The following is a 24,305-nucleotide window of genomic DNA, read 5'->3' as shown; positions in this document are numbered from 1 at the left end:
TCTTCATATCTTTAAAATCATTGAACCCAAAGATTTATATCTTTCAATAGTAATTGTGCAATAATTGTATTCTGAAATATACCAGAATGGGTAAGTCTTTTAAGAATGGCAAGCACAATCAATGCCACTTTTCCTTTATGACCAAAAAAAAAAAAAAGAAGTTCCCCCCTAAGCTGTGTTATATCACCACTCATTCTATTCTACTTCCCAACACATTTTAAGCTAAACCCACAATTCCGTCACTTGGTCCTCTTTATCCATGGATCCCAAACAAACCTAATATGACCCAATATTTACTCAGCCTAAGGTAGCCAATATCAGAGTCCTGAGAATTTCAGCCAATCAGCACTCACCCTTCTTCAAACTTGTGAGCTACTAAATGTACTTATTTCTCAATGCCAGGGTTTCCAGTACTCCAATAAACAAAAGAGAAACAAAAGAAACCCTCTAGCAAACTTTGTGTAATAGGTTATCCCAACAAACTCTGATAATTTGGCATACTAAGAAAGCTGCTGTCAAAGAGTTTTCCTTGAGCTGGACTGTGCAAACTGAATGGGGGTGGGGGGTGGGCAGAAGATCATGGCCAGCAGTTTGTTCAGTGAGAAAGAAAATGCCCACAAAGAAAGGATGCCCTCAACATAATGAGTGTTTCATCTATTGATGAAACAAAGGAAGGGGGATTTCAAAGGGTGGTGAAGAAGCAGAATTTTAAGTCTGTGAAGCACATTACCAAATAACGTGAATCTTGGGGAAAAATGGGCATGGAAGAAAAAAAATCAGAGTTAAAATAGAAAGACTGCATGAAGAGAAAATATGAGTCCTGTATGAAAAAAATGTTAAAAGATACATGAATCTCCAAATGATTGAATGGATTTCATGACTGTCTTATTTCCCAAGGGGTATAGATGCTAATGGTGACTGGGCCACTATAAGATTGATTTTTAATTTGGGATGCTATTTGTATTTGTCCCTCTCAAGTCCTGCTATGGTGCCTTATCATGGTGGAGGTTTTCCTGGGAAGGATGAGCAATGAATGCCAGGAATGTATGTCAAGAGTACATACCCCCAGTAGGGTCACCCAAGGCTTGCCCAGATAAAGCAAACAGGTGCCTATATTGAACAATAGTGATACAGGAAGGTATTGGAGGTGGATGATCACTTAGTGACAATGGTAAAGTCTCCATATTGTGCAGGAGAAGGCAAAGATTAGGCACTCATGTATTTTACCAAGAAAACTACATGGATAGATAATACTGTATAAAGTGATTGATAATATAGTTCTAGATGATGGGCCAATCAGGTCAAATGACATTCAACATGCTACTGAGGAAGACCTAAGGATCTTTCAGAGTAATAATGATGTTGATTGCATGGTTAGATTACAATCTTTGGGACATCTAATTGTTGCCATGCAAAAAATGAAAAGGGAATGGAAATTGCCAAGAAGAGAAGAGAAGTTAAACCAAGAAAGACAAAAATCTCAGGAAAGAATCTAACGGTTAAAGGGGGGTGGGGGGAGAGAAAGAGCTGTTAGAAAAGACAAGAAGCTGTATCACAGTGACATCTATACAGACATCAAAGATGATAAACAGACATGGACAAACAGGAAAAATCTTCCAAAAGATCTCTGAACTCAGAAGGAGATTCCATCCTTGAACTGGTACACTAAAAGATGTCAGTGGGTAGATAGTAACTAATTCAGAGAAGATTGAACAAAAATAGGAGAATACCAAATTCTGAGAAGTAGAGAAGTTAACATCCAAAATACCTTAGAAGATAATTGCTATTTCAAGAACATCTAGTACTAGAAGATGAAGTCAGATCAGTACTCTAGTCATTATCAAGTTGGAAGACTACAGGATTGAGGGAATATCTACAGAAATGTGGCAAGGAGCAGAAGCAGAAGCAGTAAACATTCTAACCAAGCTGTGCCAGCATTTGGAGAATGACATAGAGGGCAACAGATTGGATGAGTTCAATCTACTTACCAATTCTAAAGAAAGAAGACTCCACAGAGTATACACACTATTGCACAATATCCTTAATTTACATACTAGCAAAATAATACTAAGGATCATCCAACTCAATTACAGTTCTACATGGAAAGAGAGATGCCAGATGTTCAAGCTTGTTTTAGAAAAGGCTCAGGAACAAGGGACGTTATTGCTAATATACACTGGATAATTAAGAAAGCCAAAGAATACCCCCCCCCCCAAAAAAGGCAATATGTGCTTCATGGATTATAGAAAGGCCTTTGATACTGTCAACCATATCAAGCTGTAGAATGTCCTTAGGAAAATGGAAATCCCAGAACATCTCATTGTCCTCCTGCAAAACTATACACAGGACAGGAAACCACAATCCTGAGGGAACATGGTGCAAACTTGCTACAGGTTGGCAAAAGAATGAGACAAAGCTATAGATCATACAGTTCACATTCAAGGTAGAAATGACCAGGCTGAAGTTATCATATTTTGAGCATATTACACAAAGAATCAGCTCCCTCGAAAAGTCTGTAATGCTGGGAAAAGTGGAAGGAAAGAGAAGATTATCCTGTCCACAAGATCTATGTGGTTGCTAAAGTCAACACCAACTTGATAATCAAACAACTTGTATTTGTACTTCATGTATATTTATTTATTTACTGTCTGTATTATTGTAAACCACACTGAGTCCTATGAAGTAGGTGGTATAAACACTGTTGTATAAAAAGTAAAAAGATGTGAATGATTTATGTACCTGAAAAGGGAACCAGTTGACACGATGTTTTTCTGAGTATTGATATATAATTAAATAAATAAATAAATAAAAAGTAAAAAGATGTATGTTACAGAGTGCCACAGAAATGTATGGGATTACATTAATGGGTAATATAGAAAAGGATGTTTGATGGAATAATGAGATAAAAAAGGCTGTGGATGAGGAAAAAAAGAGAATGTGCTGAAAAAATGAGGATGAGAGGAAGCTGCTGTACAATGTGCATAGAGAAAAATTGTGTAGAATGGGGAAATGGATGGCTGAATTTTAAAATATGCAAATTCTGGAAGAAAGTTAGTGGATGGTATCTAGTCTGTAGCAATGAATGGATCTTGTCCAAAGAAGTGAATATGGCTCTGTATAAGTGCTTCTGCCCACTTTGTTATATGGAAATGAGAGTTGGGTATATCTGAGAAATATAAAGGGAAGTTGAATGGAGTGGGTATGGGTTATTTAAGAAGTTGCATGATAAAGCAAGAACTGACAGAATCAAGAACAAAGGGGTGTTGAATGTATGTGGACTGAATACAAAAGGGAGGGACCAAAGAGAATGAATGAAGCTCAAACAAATTTATGAAGGAAAAATGAATGGGTCAAGAGGAGGGAGAAGACCAAAAATGGTATGTTTACATGGAGCTATTGCAATCTTCATAAAGAGAGAAGTGAAAACTGTAAATAACAAAAGGTGATGTATGAATTGGTGTATGAACAAGAAAGTTTGTGGAAGCAAAGATAGTTTGCAAATAATAGAAGTATAGGGAATATTGCTGGTGTAAATAATATTTAACTATATTTCCTTTTCTTTTTTCTTACCACTTCACTAAAAGACTTTAATTCATTTTGCTTAGCATTTCTTAGTCTTTTTCTGCATTTTTGTATGATACTGCTTATTCTCAAAAGGAATAGCATAATGTCTATGATGTTTTTTATTTTTATATTTCTTTGTTTTTATTGCAGGGGAATCAAAGCCCAGACCCAAGTAAGTACATATGCCTTAAATTTTATGTTACGGTAAATATATTAAAATGTAAGCTGCTTCTAGACAAGGTTTTTGTCATATAATTGCTCTGCCACATTCAATAAATTTTATAGATCTAGATGAGATGCCATTATCTCTCATGTATAACCCACCCATGTTTTTCCACTGGTTCTTTTATCTTTTTTCTTTCATCAGAAATGTTTAAGAAGCAAAAGATGGAAGAATCTTTTGACACTGGAGCTGTTGTCTTCTGTATATTTTTTCTCAAGTGGCAGCAGGTCTTCCATTCTATAGGTATCATTTTGAGGGAACCCTAGAATAATGCTTCATAAGATGGTTGTAGTGGCTATTTATGTGGGTATTTATGGAGCCAGATGCCACAGTAAACCACAACACCTTGCTCTGAGGACCCCTCAGATCAATATACGTAGGACAGCCAGCATGGTTGTACTACATGCTCAGCTGGAAGCAATACTCAGGTGGGGACTGGACTCACATTTGCTGCTGAAATGAATGTGCCACCCACACACTGCTTCATTGCCTCTAATGATATAGCTGACCTTGCATAGGGAAAATAATTGGAGAGATATTTTCTAAGATTTGATCATTGAATTGGTTCTCCTCTTAGCACTATACCACAGACAAAGCTCAAGACCCAGGGAAGAGCAGAATGGAGGCGCAGACATGGTGACTGAAGTAGGAAGCCATAAATATCAACTGTTCTATCCTTGTTGCCTCTTAGCCTGCTCTCTCTTAGCTGCATGTCACTCAGATGCTTTAATCTACCCTATTTAGCATAGATTGCCCCATTTATAGTATGGCTGTGACCAATCCATTTCACAGTCCTTTAAACCTGAAATCCTCTGGTGATTAACTAAGCTTTGGAGCAACCTGATACAAGGAGATCCCAGAGTGCTCTGCATGCAGCAGCTGTCTTGGGATCCTCCATTATCGAGATGTCATTGCAGGATCAACAGCTGTCTGCACCAGCTAAGCTACAAACTCTTTTTAACTTCATCATTCTGTACACTTTCTTGCAATCTACACAATACTTTGTCATCTCATATAATTTCTGCTACAAATGACAGGACCTTAATTTGCATTCTCAATATATCCGTAAGTTGATAGCTTTCAGATTGAATTAACCATAAACATTAAACACTGGAATGACGTGAGTTTCATCTCATAAGGTCAGGATATCAACTATTCCTCTGTGGTTGTTTCTTATTCTCTCTATTCATCAGAAGAGTCTTTTATTCCTACAGCCAAGGCTCTGGTTGCAGTTAGACTTCAGAAGTTTCTGAAATGGTCTGAGCAGCAAGTTGGCCATCCTAAATTTCTATGAATTTAATTATTCTGTGAAATTGTGATGTTCCCAAACTATTCAAAAATATAAGCACAGCCTTCAACCTGAATCTCCTATGAGATAAAATCAAGTTGCAATCCTGAACTTTGGAAGAAGCCCTTTTGGATTCAATACAGCTTTATACTTCTGTTGTAGGGATGAGTAGGATATAATCTTGTATATAGTAACTGGGAATAAATTCCACTGAACACAGTGGATTTTTTTTCTTTTATATTACATTACTGTTGTTTAAACATACAGTATTCAATGAAACATTGAAAATAAAACTAGATAAGAAAAAAAAATAAAAACAGTGAAGATAAATTAGACAAAATGAAAGAAATGGCTTGGGACTTTTGTTTGTAATATGAAAGAAAAAGAATTGTAAACATCATGCTAAACAGATATTTCTATTTTTGAAAATGTATAGATAGAGGTACTCTATTAGGAATTGTTCTGTTGATACGAATAAAAATTGAAACCAAATGTGAGTAAAAGGACATTTAATTAAATGATTCTTTGTAACTCAGTTCTGTGCCAATTTTTCAGCTAATGCTGTTCCCCACACTTTTCGATACCATTGATCCAAAGAAATAAAATACTTTGGTATAGCAGTGTTATGCTAGAGTAAAGCTAGCAACTAAAAACCAAAATTGAATTCATTCCTTTACTGTATTATTTTCTTGTTTTGTATTATTTTATACATCTTGGGAAAAATGGACAATATATTTTATTATGATTATTTGTGAAAGACTGTTGCATAATGTGCTCAAAAATTGTCAACCCAACTGAACCGATTGAGGGCAAAACCAGTAACTAAATTTTATTTTCAGTAAAATTACATAGGATTATACTGCTAATAAACTTTTTAAAAAATGAATTCCATAGCAGCAAATACACGATCCCTTTGGGTAGTTCAGTATTATCTGGAAATTATCTAGAATTTTTAAAAATGTCAGCCACAGAAGGGCTGAGACAGATGGAAAGCAGCTGTAGTTTGCAGCCTTAGATGATACCATCACAAGGATAGCATTCCATTGCCAGATATGAAGTTATTACAGCTGCTCAATAGTTCATCTAAATTGGGTAAAGGGAAATAAAACTGCAATGACAGGTGTGGCCATTTTATACCTGGCAACCATAGTGACATTCCATTTGGTTCTGCCCCCCCCCCAAAAAAAGCTTAAGTGGTCCTCTTAGATTGGAATTACATGGACATTGGCAATCGATTTAAATAAATAGTCACAGTATTGAGATGGGTGGCCATATAAATTGTTTAAATGAATACATAAAAATAAAATATGCTTGGGGAGTTCTGAGACCAGCTAGTATAGTTTTAGCCCCTTTCTAGATTTGCACTGTAAAGAAATACGAGTTTCATTCCTTTAACATTCTGAATGTGGTATTGGATCTTTCTTTTTAAGAAATATTTCACTCACTGACATATTTTTTTTTAAACATAAGCTAATGCTCTTTAGATGGCTTGTGCGGTTATTTTTCACAGCTAAAGAAAGAGATTTTAAAACTAATTTTTAAAAAAATCACCAGTAAATACCACAGGGTTTTAAGAAGCAATGCAGTTACTCTCAATTTCATATCTTTTAAGTAATTTTTGTTTACCAAATCAGCTATGTCAGTGCCATCCGGATTAGATAAACATCATATGATCTGAACTGTTCCATTTGGTTTATAGCTAGGAGAATTATGTAATTGAATGCTTCCCCAAAATAAAAAAGAGATATATTTTGATTTATGAAAAGTGAGATGTGGTTATACAGATATTCACCTAGTTTGTGACATGCTACTTTTCTAGATGTAAATATTTTTCTTACCTGCAAGAGTGACAATCAATGCATTTTCCTATCTGCAGTTTATACAACATAAAAACAATATTACAATGTGTCTTTATCTATATCGTCTTGGCTACATTTACTTAAATTCAGAGAACAAGCTCCTCAAAATCAGTGAGATTAAATTTGGCACAATGATGTGAGAAATAAAACCAAATCAATCAACTCTTAGGTATGTAGAAAGAGATGGGGTGAATCAAAAGTCAGGTATTGCATTATCAGTATGTTACCTCTGTATTTTCCTCTAATTTCAGGTTGTTCATGCCCAATCTGGTGCCTCCAAAGATCCCCGATGGAGAAAGAGTAGACTTTGATGTGAGTATTCTTACACTGTTGCCTTACAACAGACCAGTTCTTCCTTACCACCAGAGCTTTTCCTGCATTTGAGAGAACAAGGCCAAATCTTGGTCATGCTTTTATTGCTCTGTAGGATATTCACCGTAAGCGAATGGAAAAAGATCTGAATGAACTACAAGCCCTAATTGAGGCCCATTTTGAGAACCGAAAGAAGGAAGAAGAAGAGCTGATATTCCTCAAGGACAGAATTGTATGTCAGAATTTCATACTTTTCATTTAGACCCTCTTTACTGACAGGCCCAGTTCTCCTAACAATGTTTTCTTACTGTTAATAATGATTTAACTGTTCTGTGACAACACATCAAAGTCATTAATTTTGGAGTTGTTAATACATAGCATCAAGACTGGGTTCATTGACAGCTTGGGAATCCATGATTATAATAATATGTAATTCTAGGCAATTCTTAATAGAGAAGAAGAGTTGTTGAATTTAGTGGCTATTGTTTCCATGTTAACATTACAGGATATCAGGACTGTATATTTAAAATATACATTATTATGGACCTTGTAAACCTGGAATAGGTTTTGTTTTTGTTTTTTTTCTGTCAAGGGTTACACTCCTGCAGGAATATTTTATTGGGGCCAAACTACATAATAATTGACAAGGGGCAAAAGAGTTTGGGGGGGGGGGTGTCGCCATTTAATCTTTTCCTGACAGCCTCTTTCTTTTTCTAAGAATTTCTGTCTCCCCCTCCTGCCCATTGCTCTTTTTGACCCTATACAGTGTGTTCTCACTTTTTTCCTTCTCACATAGCAGATTGCCAAAGAAGGAACTGAACATTCTTGCTCTAGGTCTGAACTGATTGTCTGAAATTTGATTTGATTTGATTAGATTATGTGCTGTCCGGAAGCTTCAGTGGGTGCAAAATGCTGCAGGACTGGCAGTTATGTGTGCCCTTAGGAGGACACATGTCATACCTCTGCTCTGTGAGCTGCATTGGTTATCAGTTTGCTTCCAGGTGCAATTCAAGGTTCTAGTTTTGACCTTTAAAGCCCTACATGACATGGGGCCAGGTTATTTGAGGGACCGCCTCTCCCTGGTTACATCTACCCATCCCAGCCGGTCCAGCAGGAGGGGTATGTTACAGATCCTGTCTGCTAGGGAGTTCCGTCTGACAGGACCCAGGAGACAAGCCTTTTCTGCTGTGGCACCCTCCCTTTGGAAGATCATCCCCCTGAGATGAGGTTGGCCCCAATCCTTATGGCCTCCTGGAAAGCTCTCAATATGTGCTTTTTTCCTCAGGCCTGGGGATCCCCTGGCAACAGGGAGCCTGTGCATTGGCTGTATCATGTATAATATTCTGATTTTAACTCTCTCGCAATCTTGTTCTTATTTATGTTGAATTATTTAAGTATTTTAAGTAGTTTTATATGTTTTATATGTAAATTATGTTTTAATTGTTTGTTCTATTGTACGCCGCCCAGAGTCACCTTGTGTGAGATGGGTGGCCATATAAATTTGGTAAACAAATAAAAATAAATAAATAAATAAATAAGTTTTTGTCAACTCTTAATGACCACATAGATGGGATTGTCTCAAAAGGGGCTTTAAACTCAGTCTGAAAAGCACTTGTTTTTATTAGGCCACAACCTTCTGTATCAAAATCAGTAGCATTGTAAATATGTTGGTGTGGGTGTTTATATGTCTCTTACACATGCATATAAACATACAAACACAAGTTGTAAATATATTCTCCATGGTAGCATGCATATTTTCCCTTCTGAAATGCATAAAGAATTTAAGAATCACCACAGCAAATGCATTTGCTTCATAATGGGCTGTTTTGCTTTAGCAAAAAAGCATCTTATGTTCTTCAGTTCTTCAGTCTACTGAAATAAAAATAAGTGGTGCCCTTGAGAAATAAGACCTGAGTAGTATCCTTGAAAAAAACCATGTTTTATTCAACTTTTGGATTTGGGAATAATTTTCTGCTTTTCTCTTTAATCTCTTGGCTCCTTAAGTTTTACTTTCCACCAAGTCTCTCCACCACTTTCTGTTTTGTTTTGAATAAGTGGTTGAAAATTGAGAATTTGAGAACTTGGAAATAGGATTTCCATTGCGGAAAGATTGGCAAGATCTGCAAGCTGCAAAATGTGTGTATTGTTAAAGGGGAAACAAAATTGCAGATCCTTATTGATAAAGCAATTCTATGCATTTCTATTAGGAAGTAATCAATGTCTGCAGAGCAGTTTGTGCCCCTAATAAGTGCATTTAGGACAGTAACTATAATACCTTATCTTTATTGTTAGGAGAAATGATTTGAAATTAATTTCTTTACCTACTTCCTTACAACAATAACTTCTGTGCCACTTCAGTCAGACTGGTGTAATTGTAGTTCAAGTGTCAATATTTCTTGTTCATTCCCCATTGGCAGCATCAATATTTTATCATAAACCCCAACTGATTTAGGCCACTAGTCTCAGTTCAGGAAGATATATTAAAAATTAGGTTTTCTTTATATAGGAACAACGACGAGCTGAACGAGCTGAACAACAACGGATCCGTAGTGAGCGAGAGAAGGAACGCCAGGCCCGTTTGGCTGTGAGTCTATCCAAAATGCGGGTGTACTTCCCTGAGTGTTACTAGTGGAAGATGTCTCACTTCCTTTTCTCACTCTTTGGGAGCTATGACAATATCAATTGTCACAAAACATTCTGAGTTAATGCATAGTGTTCCATTTATACTGACTTTCCAAAAACATAACTGAATTATTTGCAGATAACTGTTTAACCCAATATTAAACTGAATTGTTTTGGGAGCTGACCATTGGTTTTATAGTCTCACAGTTATTATATAATGATATGGTTAAATACCAAATAGTATACTATTGATTTGATTTTTTTTAATTCAGAGAACAAGGTGGTGCTAATATAGAGTGCTAAATTTCATCATGTAATATTTGACCAATTACTGTTTATTGTTGCAGAATAGAACAATACTATACACTTAGTGAAAACTATTTTCTTTTTTTCAGCACTGTGACTTTTGCTTTGAAATGCTCAGTTCTCTAATGGAAGCATCCACCTTTTTCAAAGTGAATTTTTAACTTCTAGCTTTTGCAAAATTGAAAATATATCCTCCCATGTGTACATCAAACAAATTATTCTCCTAGGTGGTTTTGCAAGAGATCTGTACATCCACTCTGATCCTTTAATTCTTGATCTGGGACCTGGAAGCTCTGGGAAAGAATTTGCAAGCTGGGAGTTTTAATAGTCACAGTGCCAATACATCTGGAAAGGCCAGATGGGGAAGGCTGCTTTAGACCCACTGCTATTCTATTCATAGAGAAAAGCATCTTAACTATCAAATCTTTTTCTAATCGTCTTTTGGTGCAGCTGAACAACTCAAACAAGAACTAATCCAGAATTATCATTGTTCTGACTAACTTTCTGGCAAGAATTAGATTGTATTTATCTGCTATCATTTTCTCTGTGGCATCTGTTGGGTTAACTAATAATTTGACCTTGCTGTACATTCTCTGTCCTTCCGAAACCCATACCTCCTTTCTTGGTAGGAAGAGAGAGCTCGAAAAGAGGAAGAGGAAGCCAGAAAGCGGGCTGAAGAGGATGCCAGGAAGAAAAAAGCTTTCTCCAACATGCTTCATTTTGGAGGCTATCTTCAGAAGGTAGGTATATGGCTGTTTTAATAGATGACTGCATTGCAAAGAAAAGAGAGAAAAAAAGCAAAATTGTTGTATAAACTGTGTATATGTTAAATAATATGGATGAAGACACATTTCACAAATAATTACTGTCATGTAAACAGAAGTACATTACATCTCACTATAAGGTGATCAAATAAGCTGTGAGCCTATTCCATTTGCTGTCCACATTTCTAACTATCCAGGTTCTAACTACAAATTAAAAGCTTCTCTCTCCCACCCACCCAATTATTTTCTTCTTTTTAAAAAACTTTTGAACTGGATTTGGTTTGACTGGTCCTTAAAACAGAGGAACCCTTTCTCCAAGGAGCTGCTGTGCTCTGTAATGTAGGACCTGTGCCATGCAAGTGAAGGCTGAATTCACAAATTTTGGGCTCAGCATCTTCACTGCATGCTCTTGGAAAGACTTGCAGTAGTGTATAAAAATAATTTCATGCTTGCATTGCCCTTTGGGAACTCTTTATCCTTAGTTTTAATCCACATACACGTAACATTTTGCCCAATGAAATGGCCATTTGCAAAAGAATATTCTGGTCCTATTCTGTCCCTCACTGAGCACAACAACATGCTTTGTCATTTTAACACATATGTGAATTCTCAGATTCACCACTGGAGAGAAGTTGGTTGAACTTGAGAGCCATTGATGTCACTCATGAATTGATTTTTTTAGACAGAGAAGAAAAGTGGGAAAAAACAAACAGAGCGGGAAAAGAAGAAAAAGATCCTCAGTGAGCGCCGTAAACCTCTTAATATTGATCATTTGAATGAAGACAAATTGAGGTGAGAGGGGAGCTCATTCCTTGGTGGGAAGACATTGCTGGAGGGCCTTCTTTTCTTTAGGAGTGGAAATCAAGAAATGAGACAAAAACTGTATTTTACCTGACATTTCTTCTATTTCTTAGATATGATGTATGGCTCCTCAGGGACCAAGTAAATGCAACCTAATTTCTCACCATCACTAATGTCACTCTGTCAGAGGATGGCATGGACCTCTTACAACCAAAAGGGAGTTGATGCCCAACCATTTTCTAATCCCTAGACAACAATAACTGTAAATCCTATTTGCTTTGGTTATATTAAAGCATACCAAGCAGTTTTGTACGGCTGGAGAATACTGGGGGACAAATGGTATAAGAAAAACTCTAGAGGCACGATAGAGTAAACATACACTCAGTTCCTGAAAAGTGGGTAAGGAACCTATGGCCCTCCAGAAATTGGTTAACTGCAGTGTGGCAGATGGTGATACATGACATATAACTCCCATGTGGGCAAAGTACAAAGCCAAGTAGGTGTTAAAATGTTAATATACATTAAGCAAGTGGCAGTACACAAATAACTTTGATCTTAATAAAGCTAAATAGGATCAAACCTTGTTAGTATTTGGATGGAAGTCCAGGACAGTGTTCTAGACTGGGAAGTAAAAAAAACATTCTGGAAGAAGACAGTAGCAAACTAATTCTGTGTAGTTGCCAGGAAAACAATATAGATGTGTTCATGAAGTCCACCAGAAGTGAAGCTCAACTTAAGGGTCTCTTTAATTTTTTCTAAGTCAGTGTTACTGTATACCAGTGTTGTCCAAACTTGGCCACTTTAAGATGAGTGGACTTCAACTCCCAGAATTCCCCAGCCAGCATGGCTGGCTGGGGAATTCTGGGAGTTGAAGTCCACTCATCTTAAAGTGGCCAAGTTTGGACAACACTGCTGTATACTAATGTTTTCCTCATTGTGTAATTTATCAGTGCTTGGACATGTTTACAGTTCTTTAGACAGAGTTGCCTGTTTAACTGCCTGCAATCTGCCTTAAGCGATACCAGAAGGATTATATCTTAAATAGGTGCTACATAATTGTAATGGTGGCTGCTTGGGCATCAGTCCGAAGAATGTACAGTATTACTGGCATCTGAGCTAAAAAAAAAAAAAAAGACCAGACCACTAGAGGGTGCAAAGATCTCTCTCTATCCATTTCCTTTTTGTTTGTTTGTTGTGTTCTGATTTAGTTTGCTTTCCATAACAATCAATGGGAGTGAATAATTTTAACCAGCTTAAAGAGGTAGTATAAATTAGTCTACTGTTTGGAAAGTGTGACAGAGGTCAAGATTTAGGAGGACTTTGTAATGAATTGCTTCTACGATCCTTTTATGATTTTTGGGGGGGTATTCTAAAGTTGTGATTTCCAGAGCTTGGAGGGAGCCTGCTGTGGAGACTGATGAAGAGGGAGGAAGAAAGACCTGATGTCAGGTTTTCCTCTGCAGGGTTGACATTTTATCTGCAGAAATCTGAGGAGGCATATGCTTCTTACATGGCTATCCCAAGGGACCACAGAATTGTCACCTTAGAGATTGCTATACTGGTTTGTTTAGGCTGTTCCATACTTGTCAGAAGGCCCAATTTGCAAAAACCAGTCAGTATATATTAGAATTTCATTCTAACTTATGGAATTAGAATGCAATACAATCTCCGTTATTCCTTCTACTATAATGAATAGTCACGCTAGCTGTAGTTCATGCATTAGAGTGAGAAAGGCTGCTTTAGAGTAACACGTTTCCATTACGTATTTAGTTGAATGCACATACTGACTAGCACTTTTATTAATACCATATATTCTAAAATCAGGGAAAAGGCCAAGGAACTGTGGCAGAGCATTCATGATCTAGAGGCTGAGAAATTTGATTTACAAGAAAAGTTCAAAAGGCAGAAATATGAGGTAAGTCTAAACATCTATATCCATATCTATATAGCTTTGGATTCTGTACAGGGTTACCAAATGTTGCCTACTCCTAAGACTGAGTGAAATGAAAGGAAAGACTTCTTCATTAGGTCTTTCAGGAGGATTAAGACATTTTTATTTTTTGAGCAAATTTTCATAATTAAAGTCAAGTTATGTCAATGTAGCATGTATGATTAAAAGGCCTGTAGTCATGTATAGCCTACTTTGCTGTCAACAACACACAAATTCTACAGCCCACAAATACAAACTGTGCAACCACAAGAGTTATTTTGGAATCAAAGAAGCTGCATGAAAAATTCTTCTATCTGACCTGGAAATAGACTAACAAGAGCTGTTAGTAACTGATTGTGGATGTCTCAGCAAAACGTGCAGTACAGCAGAATACAGTCCCATGATTTAGTGCTTCCATCTGTACAGGGGCAAAGGTTTTCATAAGTGTTTCTGAAAGAACAAAGCAATCCACCAAGAAGTAGAGCAGTGTTTCCATTCCTCTCTGTAATAATCACCCCATGGAGCTAAAGGAGAACTTAGTTATTCTTTTAGCTACATGATCCCTAATTGGCTGGGATTACCTGTGCAACTGATCCAGGAAGAATAAGAATTGCTTTCATGCTCAATTAGCTTCTTTGCTTTGAGAAACATTATCGTGTCATCCCCCAGGAAATACCGTTAATGACAAAATCCTTGATTCACATTTCTGTGATTAAGAAATATCACCCAGGGAGTGGGTGGACTGAAGCAGAATGGACTGAAAGAATCATGTTTATGATTGGATCTCAGAGAAAGTTGAACTTTTTCCTCATTTGGGCTTTTCCAGAAATATTTTCTTTGCACTGAAGTCACTACTTTCACTTTGAAAATGGAAATGGACAAACTTTCAACTTAACCTTGGCTGTTGCATTTCTTTTTCTTTATTGTTACTACAAAATGAACTATTTTCTTTTGCCCCAAACAAGAACAGACAGGCATGAGTAATCTGACCTGGCTCATCTGAATGACAATCTAGATTTATTTCCATTTGGAACCATCATTGTAAGTCAGCGGTGAAGAGCTCTTTACATGAGTGCAGTTATTTCTGTGCTTCAAGTGGATATAGTTTAATAGGTCAAAAAAATCAGTTTAAACATGTTTTCCCCAGCCTAATAAATTTCATTTATGTTTGGACTACAGTTCTCAGAGTTTCTAATCAGCATGGGGAATTCTGAGATTTGCATTCCCAACATATGTGGACACACCAGAGTAGCGAAGGCTATTCTAGGCAGATGAAATCCTTCCTTTTTTTCTGGGATGAAGCAACCATCTCTTCTCTGTGTTGGTACTAGTGTCCTGTGGGCAGCTACCATTTGGCAGACATCACTCCCCCCACCTCTCATTTTTCAGTCTATGGATTGGGCAATAAAATGGCAGAGGAGATTGTAGCTTGGCTCCAAAATAATCCTCTAGATTTCAGTTGGGCAATTTAATGTTGCTATGAGAATTTTTCATGCCTTCTTCCAGAACTGAGCAGTACTAAATTCCAAAGGCAAACAGAGCTAATGAAAGCAGAAGTAGATAGGACATGACCCTGTCAATTCAAAGATAGTAGCTGAAGACTTTTGCTAGAACTTCCTGATACATCTGTCAGTTCTGACAATAGCCTCATGTATGAGTAAATTCAGGGAAATCACTGAAGATCTTTTGGGTGCTAGCTTTTTTTTTTTGCTAATTTCTATGTGGACATAGGTTTCAATTCACTCCCTATTGTACAACCTCTAATTTGCTTCTATATTAGAGAACCCTAACTCAGTGCATTAAGAGTGAACATGTTTTCCCCCATCTAGAACGGCTACTGTTGTTTATGTATGGCACAATAAAGTTTTTGCTAAATGCAGGGGCAGGGGGTGGGGGTGGGTAGAGGTTGCCAATGCCTATTGTACTTCTTTTTCATAGCAAACATCTACAACAAAACTTTACAAGAGAAGAGGGTTTGTGTTCAAAATGACAGGCATCTTTTTTCAGGATGTACCATTCCATCTCTCCCCAGTTTTTCAACACTCTGTTCCATAGACAGACAATTCTACTGCCACTGAGCATGCTATGTTTTACTAAGCAATTTTTGGGACTTCGCTTAGGATTTTTATTTTTTTTAATTTTACGGAGGCATCTTTTGCAAACTTGGGATTTCCTACAAATCTCTTGACGCCTCCATCATCTGCATGGATTTTGTCTAGATAGGAATTTTATTCAATGAGTTTGCTGTTAGCATTTATGATCAGCTATCTTTCTCCTTCTCCTTATGGATATTGGCCTTATTCAGGTATCCTTAACTGAATATTTAAGACTTATTTCTCAGGGTCATCACTTCTGTGTTTCTCTTAATATTTCCTTTGCAAGTGTTTTAAAGCTTATATTAGCAATTGGCTCTTCATCCAGCCTTTGGCGAGGGAGAGTGAAAACCCTCACTTCATCACGCTTGCCATTTTTAAAAAATGCTTTATTGTAATTTCTTTGTTTGAACTGCCCTGAGTCATTGAGAGTTGGGCAGCATACAAGTTTAATAAATTGTTATTAATAATATTTTCATTTGATATTCACTTATACTATTTGCAGTCCAAACAAACAAACAATAAAGAACACAGCATAGCATAAACCAGTATTAACAATATAGTAATCAATATAAAACATTATCTAATCCCAGTAGTATCACAATTTAAATCACTGTCAAGTATTGCCCTGAAAAGTTCTTCTAGCTTCATAAAAGCCATGAAAAAAATATTTAAGGGCCTTTAAAAACCTCATCGTTCAAGATGGAGGCAGTTCCAAAGATAGGAGCTAGATGGGAGAAAGCTCTGAAATGTGGGGTGTCTCTTCTAACACAAGAGAAAACTAAATGATCCTGATTGCACAAGTAAGCCAAGCATGCACAAGTGAACAAAGCATGTGAGCCAAGCAAGCATGAATTGTGATTAAGTTATTCAAATAAGTAGGCACTCTTATGGCCTGGAAGGTCAGCACCAGCAGTTTAAACTAGTAACACACCCAAAGATTCAGCCACTTTAAGAATTGGCAAAAAGGGGGTGAATTGGAAGAGATCCAAGACTACACAGACTGTGCTGTTCTGGACCTAACCCAGAACACAGAAAGCAGAGTCAGGAAAACTAGCTAGCAAACTGCAACGGTAGTCCAGGAGAGACACCACCAAGACAGGAACTAATTGCTTAGCCTCTCAATGGTTGGAAATGGCTGAATTCTCCAGATATTCACAAGGTGAAAGTTACAAGTTTTTGTGGATTTATCCATGAAAGGCTATAATATTCTCCTTTCTCTAACCCTAACCAGATTTCCATACTCACTGCACGCTGTGATGAGTTAAGCAAGTAGTAAGTATAGCCTGTTTCCTGAAAACATCATATAAGGTGTGGAGCTATGTATGCAACTTCCTGCTCTCAATAATAGTGTCCTCAGTGATCCTGTGAAGTCTGGATGCTATCAATACCTTTTCAAATCACTACGTTGTTCTTTGGCATGTTTGTCCTGCTTGGTTTGCAATGATTCTTATAATCAAGATGAAGTTCTGTGAGATCAGTTAGTCTTTTGTCTTTTCAGCCATCAGGAGGCTACATGAAAAATCTTTTGGAAGCTTTCTTCTTTAGTTTGGAACCCTGTACCAGAAGCAACAGAAACTCAGTAGCTTAACTGAACTGAACAAATACTGTTTTTCCAGTTATCCCTTTCTTTTACTCCAACCGTTGATCCTTCTCCTAAATAGATCCCCATTCTGCTCCTGCTTTTGGCAATGAAGGTTGCAAGATTCTTTCCTGTTATCATCATTATATATCACAAATTATCAGAAATGTTGTAGGTTAAGCAACAGTAAAATTGTTTGTTTATAGGTCGTGTTGTATCCCTGGGTATGACTTTAGTTGCTTTGCAATTTTTCCTTCTTTTTGGAATTCTGATAATTAATTAAAATAAATTATGACTGACTGACTGACTTTTTAGTTATCCACATAGTATTGCAACTTAGTTTTATGACATTATTAGTATTCTTCCCATATTTATGAATGCCTTGTGTGAACTTCATGGACAGGACATGTTTGCAGAGAGAAAAGTGCATAATGTTCAAACTAAAGAATATTGTGGAGATGCTCTAAGGGAAATACCAGTTTCAGGAAATGCAGTTCCTGCCACAAATAGCAGAGCTTTGCTTTTAAGCACCTGAAAGGAGAATATTCACTTATCATTCTCTTGCTGGAAAAGATCACAATGGGAACACAGTGAAGAAGCAATCTGAAAAATGTATACGAAGCCTTCAGAGATATGGCAGACCAGACAATTGGATTTATCTCTCCTCATCATGGATAGAAGACCTGTTGTAAGAAAAAAGTTACATTAATGTAAGGAAAAAGAAAATAAGGACTGAGGCTGATAAACATAAACCAACCAACTATTTTTCTGGTTCCCACTTCTACAAATGAAAATGTTAACCACAACCATTAATCACAAGTATTTTTGACCTCTGCTAGTGCAGCCTGCAGCCTTACTGACTATTGGGGATAATGCCTTTGGTCTATGTTCTTTTCTTGGCTTCATGCTGTGCTGACACAGTAGCTCTCTTGCTTCCTACTTGAAACATCATCACCTATCTATTTCTCTTTCAGATTAATGTTCTACGGAACCGCATTAGTGATCATCAAAAGGTGTAAGTACTCAGAACATGTAGTAATAGTTCCGCCATGTTTCATGGCATCAACACTCCTAGTAGATCTTCCACATTTATCCCTTTTCTGTTGTTCTTTGCACTTCACAGATCGTTTTAGCTTTAGTATGTGTTTTCCTTTTTTGTCTTCCTTTTTTTTTCCTGGTTCTGCTTCATTCATTTCTACTAATCCTTTGCTCTTCATTTCTTGCCTTTCCTGTTGTAGCAATCCAAGGCTAATAAATGAAGACAATGGATTCTATAACTTGGTGTTCAGGAGTCTTGAATGAAGCACTTCTACTATCCAGAACTTATATCATTACACTGATTTTTTTTCTTTTAGAAAAAAGTACCATTACTTTTCTTATTTTAATTCTTTGTCACTTGTTTCAACTGAGTTTTCTCCCTCTCTCTGACTGTCTTCTGTCTACCACTTTTATATACTTTGTTTTCCCATTACTATTTTATTCTACATGCTGGGTGTAGGAGGGACGTTAACATTTTTATAAAACAGTGTGAGATTCAGAGGAAGGTTCCCACTAGAATAAAGTGTGAGACAATTTTTGATGGGTCAGCAAAAATAATCTTCCTTTGCCATTAGTGGATCTTTTCCAATTATCTGAGTAGATCCACCCACAATCAATTTAGTATTCTCCAGTAAAGTCAGAATATAACTTTCAAAATTCTAGGCCATCACCGGAGTTATAGTCCCATATATCTGGGAAGTGACAGGTTGGTAAATCCAATTTGTAGAGCTTATGGCTGCTCTGTTTCTTTATGTTAATTCCTAATTTTCCTTCTCCAGCTGTAGTTTTCACTAAAGTTCCTTTGCACCTCCTGAAGCTATTTTTCTTTTCATCCCTGAATATTATTGGTTTCTTATAGATCCTCATTCTTCTCATTCTTCCAGGGCACCTCTCTATATAAGGATGCATTTCTGATAATTATCTAGGACATAGCTTGTTTCAGTCCAATTTTACCACAGTATTTCAGCTACATGGTGTCAAAAATTCAGCCTTGAAGTGAAAACCGTTCCTCACCTATGGATCTTATAATTCATTTTCTAAGACACAGAACATTCTGCATCTTACTTGATGTGTCAGAACCATTCTATACAGTTATGAACTATCAGTTAATATTAGTATCTTTCCATTCTCCTTGCCTATGACTTTCAGTTCAGAGATGGAGAATGAAGGCACAGAGAGACTAAAAAACTCCCTGGTGTTATATGCATTGCTTGTGACAATCAGTCTACACCAAGTGGGAAGTCTTGATAATTTTCATCATTGAATGGAGCCTGCTTCTGCTTACTGATGTGAGCAAAGAATGTAGCTATTTGTAGGCTGAAATTGTTCCAGATTCCTATTATAGCCCAGCGGTCCAGAAACAAACTGCATCTTGATTAGAAATGTCTTGATCTCTGGAGGCCTTTTTAGGCTCATCAGACGAAACTTGTTGGTTAGACATATCTACTGTGTGCTACTAAACTATATTTCTTCTTTTGTCTCCTCATTTATTTCAGGAAAGGGTAAGTAGCATGTTGTGCCCTTTGGGATGTATTGATGTGCTGTGATAGTGTGCACTGTGCCAATACTTACAGAAATGGCTTTAAGTATCACCCCTTGTTATCTTTGGTTTCACAGCAAATATTGATTTCTTGTTAGATGTCTACTGATGGCAAACTTAGGTTTTGTGCAATGCTTCTTATGCTCCAATTTCAGTCTGATTCCTGGATAATTTGTGTCACTGAAAATTGCTATTTTCTCCCCACCTTCCAAATTTTGGTGGCATGATCTGGGGGTGCTCTGGAGGCTGATAATTAGGTGCTTGGGCTACTACAGAAAGTGGAGGACAGGATAATTTTGTCAGGTCAATAGAAGATGAGGTCACAGGGATAGGCAAAAACAAATACCAAAGGCTGATGGAAATCTGGGAAATCCCTGTGAATCTTTTCAGTGCAATAAATATCATTCTTAATCTGCCCTCAAATTTAGAAACAGCTGTTGCCCTTTCAGAGAAATAAGACAAGTGTACTGGCCAGTCAGAGAGAGTAACGAATTAGACAAATGTTTAGAAATTGCCTGGTTGGTTTGTCAATGACACAAGAGACTCAGCCTGTCTAAAGCTGGATGATATCACTAGCTTGCCTTAGTGACATTGCATTCTTGCTCTTTAAAATGTTTTCCGACTGGCTCATACATGGCCTACTTCCAAAACACCATGCAATTTTATTTTACAGAGCAGCCCACTTGAGGGAATGCTCAATATTAAAACTGCATGGGCAAAACCCCATTTAGCATTCTTCCCCAACCTGGTATCCTCCAGATATTCAGGACCAATTCCCATAATCCTCCAGCAGCACAGACTATGGTATATGTGGGCCATATTTTCAGCTCCAAGGATCACACAGCTTGCTGGGGAGTATACACATAGGCAAAGAGTCACTTACATATATCCATTTATATTATGCTGGCTGGGGAATTCTGTGAGTTGAACTCCACACATCTTGCCAAGTGTGGAGAAACACTGATTTATATCCATGCAGTTCTGAGCTGGTTATTGAAAGAGAAGGAGTGAAAATTCATGCTACCAAATCTAAGTGGATTACTAGGTGGGAGAGGAAAACACGGTGGCTTCTTATCCCATTGACCAGCTTTCTTGGTTACAAGAAAGAAGCTGTGTGGTCACTTTACTGTAGGAAGCTGTGGGAAGACAATGATTCCATTCCTACCAGTCAGCTAAATGTGTTCTTTAATTGTACGGAGAAAACCTGTTTGCTACTTTCCCATTACTAAGGGGAGCAATCTTTTTTCCACAGGGCCGAACTGATAACGGTGATCAGTTGGCTTGTGAGAAAAGTTAGTAAGAATTCACCTGGCTTTGTGGGAAGTTAGCTTTTGCTCAGTGCAGCATCAATTCAGGCATAAGTGGAGAAAAGAATCTTTTATACCTCTTCTTCTTCTTCATAAACTGGAATAAGGGGAGATTGATTTCAGTTCTTCCTCTAATTTTGCTAATGTCTCATTTCTTTCCAATTTAAATTGAAAGGGGATAAATATTTTGAGGAGGAGAGCTAATACAGCATAGTGTTTCCTCTGACACTCTTTTATTAAAATGAAATTATACTGTAAAGTAGTTACTTTAAAATTGGCCAACTTGCTGCCAATGGACTGAATTACATAAATTGATTGATAACGTGCCGTCAGGTTGGTGTAAACTCTTAGTGACCACACAGATAAATTATCTCCATGACAATCTGTTATTTACAAGCCTATATGTTTTTTATGGTAAAAAATAAATATTTGAATAAATGTACAAATAAATAAAGAGCTGGGAAGTATACTTTATGAAAAACATAATCACAAATTAATAATTAAAACACTGCTGGTCACTTCATGAACAATAAATCATTTTATCTTACCTCCCTCTGGCCCCCTTTTGCCTTAAACCTGAAAAGAGTTCAATGGCTGGTAATCTTAGCCCTGCTTAATACCTTTTGGCCAACTGATGCGTTTTGCTTTATTCAGAAGGAATATCCCATTTTCTAGCTTAATCAGAAATAAGTAGAAAAATACATTGAAAAGCAAAATAAAACCACTTTTATCACACATTCCCCACAGGTTAAGACATGTTGAAGCATGTCAAATACCTTCTTCGAATAAATAAATAAATAAATAAATAAATAAATAAGTGTAGTGCAGAACTGTATTTTGGTGCAGATGCTGAGAATTATTTAGCCCCACTTTCCTTATAGAACTATAATTCCCAAGGCTCATTAGAGGATAAGAATCATTTTGAAATCTTGGATATAGTTATGGCTCTTCAAGGTAATTTTTTCCCTGGGATTCTGCTTCCTCAGCACCCAGTTCTTATCTCGTTATACATTAAACATGATGTGTTTTTCACTGTACGCTTGCCTTGCTCTTCCCTCAGGGCACTGTCCACCCTGTGAGAACCAGACTGGTTAGCATGGGCTGGGCCCGGTCTCTGAAAAAGCTCTGCTGAGAGCTAAAAGAATCCTTGTGCAAAGCCCCCCTTTCATGCCCCTTTGTCCAAAGCAAAAGTAGATCCAGACCATCTCTCCCTACTCTCCATTGCATTGTCAAGACTTTTGCCAGAAATTCTTCATTTGTTTTTTCCTTTCCCAACAGTTCCAAGGCTGCCCGTGGAAAACCTGTGGTTGGTGGTCGATGGAAGTGAAATGTGGTTCCTGTCTAGACTCTGGAGACAGCAAACCAGTACATTTGATCCACTATCCCAGTCTGTGTGGCCCAGATAAATCCACCAACTTTTCTAGATTATCCAAAACAAGCTGCTTTCTAAAGGCCTCACTCTGTAGAATGACTGTAACTGCACAGCACCAGCACTGCACAATGGAAATTGCTGCAGCAGGATTACCCTGTCACTCAAGTTAATAAATCTGTATCTGTAAATAAAGCAACTCAAAAAGCAATAAATACTTTCTCTGCCTGATATTATCATTTGATTTTTATTGGGTAATTTTACAATCTTGAATAGAAAGAAACAGACTTCTTTGAGTACTGGCCTTCTTCATATATTGCTAAGAGAACCTACCTTTAAAAAAGACATCCCAACTTGTAATTTTGTTGCTATTAATGATATTGTTGTTGAAAGAAATATATTTATCCTGTCAAGACTGATCACTTAGAACCCTATTTGTAAGGTCACCCCAGATTTGAAAATACTAGTATGGACTGATTGTTTTTATACAACACTATCTATGCACATGGCGCTTTATAAACATATATGACATGTTCTTCCTCAAGTGACTTGTGGCATCTCCAGGTGACACTTAGTAGAAGTTCTGGTTCCTTCCACCTGCTGGCTCCTGAACTCAAGGTACACCCCTCCACACACACTTATCTTCAGTTTAGAATCTCTCTCTAGGGAATTTTCAAGACAATTCCTTGAAAAACACCCCAAACAACAGCTTGGTGCTTTGCAACAGCAGCAGCAACAGCAATTAATGGATCGATTAATCATTTGACCATATCAAGTTAGTGCTTTGCAACTAGCTGGGTATCATCCTTGCAGGATAAACCAGATAGGAATCACAACCAGATGAGCTAAATCTACTTTATTATAATGCTACATTGACAGAATCTTGCAAGTCTGAAAGTGCAATTCTTTCCCTCTTCTCCTGTACTTCCCAAGAAACTAGGGAGGGTCCCTTCTGAGCCTCTTGCCCCATCCACTACCAGCTGCAGGCTATGCTGCCTCTTATCTGACTGTTCCCTTGACAGCATCTCTTTGCCCAGTCTCCCAAGGTCTTTCCCACATTCCATTATACTGGGTTCTTGCTAAAGAGGAGGAGAAAGCAGACAGAACTCTTTGCCAATTTCTCCCCTGTTCACTTTGCCTTGGCCTCTGTGTACCCAGGAAGATTTGCAAGGATCTGTAAACAGTCAAAACCTGGAACAATCCTGGTTGTGTTCTCCCATGCTTGCCATTGTAGAAAACAAGTGCAATAACAAATCAACAAAAAGCCCATTCCTGGCATAATTGTGAAAAGCGCCTGGTAAAAATGCCAGTATGCTGTCCTTTGGCTTTACAGCTCATACGTAGTGGTTTTTAAATAGAAGTGGATGAATTGTGCTTTGCAGCCAGGTTGATTCCCCTTGTAACAGTCCTTCAGGCTTTGTTGTTTTTTTTCTTTTTGGTTTGCAAAATAATAAAAAATAAAGTTTAGTACTAAAAACATGGACGGAGTGGGCACAAGTAATTTATTGTCTTGTTCTTTTGTATGGTCTAGGGGATTGTTGTAACTTCAAAAACAAGGGAAGCTCTGGAAGAGGGACACTGATAGAATGCCATTTTTGCACTTTCCTACTGATCTGCTGGAGGGAGCACCAGCTGGCTCATACTGTTGTCTACTTGGGCTCAGTACTTTGAGGACATAAGCAGAAGAGAGGGCTGGTGTGGAAATGC

At 37.4% G+C, this 24,305-nt stretch overlaps 1 protein-coding gene across 4 annotated transcripts in view; it reads left to right on the top strand.

Annotated features, from left to right (window-relative positions):
- The window catches only part of TNNT2 (troponin T2, cardiac type), a 142,458-nt gene extending 119,629 nt beyond the window's left edge, over positions 1 to 22,829 (top strand). For 2 of the 4 annotated variants that reach the window (XM_088154316.1, XM_088154314.1), the window contains exons 4-11: positions 3,715 to 3,736; positions 7,186 to 7,246; positions 7,362 to 7,478; positions 9,753 to 9,830; positions 10,804 to 10,914; positions 11,621 to 11,730; positions 13,564 to 13,654; positions 18,319 to 22,829. In XM_088154316.1, coding sequence (XP_088010442.1) covers positions 7,193 to 7,246; positions 7,362 to 7,478; positions 9,753 to 9,830; positions 10,804 to 10,914; positions 11,621 to 11,730; positions 13,564 to 13,654; positions 18,319 to 18,363 — 606 coding nt within the window. In that variant the 5' untranslated portion in view covers positions 3,715 to 3,736; positions 7,186 to 7,192 and the 3' untranslated portion in view covers positions 18,364 to 22,829. Of the gene's footprint in view, positions 1 to 3,714; positions 3,737 to 7,185; positions 7,247 to 7,361; positions 7,479 to 9,752; positions 9,831 to 10,803; positions 10,915 to 11,620; positions 11,731 to 13,563; positions 13,655 to 16,996; positions 17,664 to 18,318 lie in introns of those variants that run through there. The other 2 variants (XM_088154313.1, XM_088154315.1) reach the window with 1 other exon arrangement.
- The last annotated feature ends 1,476 nt before the right edge of the window (positions 22,830 to 24,305 follow it).

Source organism: Python bivittatus, unplaced genomic scaffold (assembly GCF_059951505.1).
Source record: "Python bivittatus isolate LINGU-HERP-01145 unplaced genomic scaffold, Pbiv_v1 ctg000700_np1212, whole genome shotgun sequence".
In the NCBI taxonomy this organism is placed as follows: Eukaryota; Metazoa; Chordata; class Lepidosauria; order Squamata; family Pythonidae; genus Python; species Python bivittatus.
Note: the sequence above shows the minus strand (reverse complement) of the source record. Positions and strands in the feature narration are given on the sequence as shown.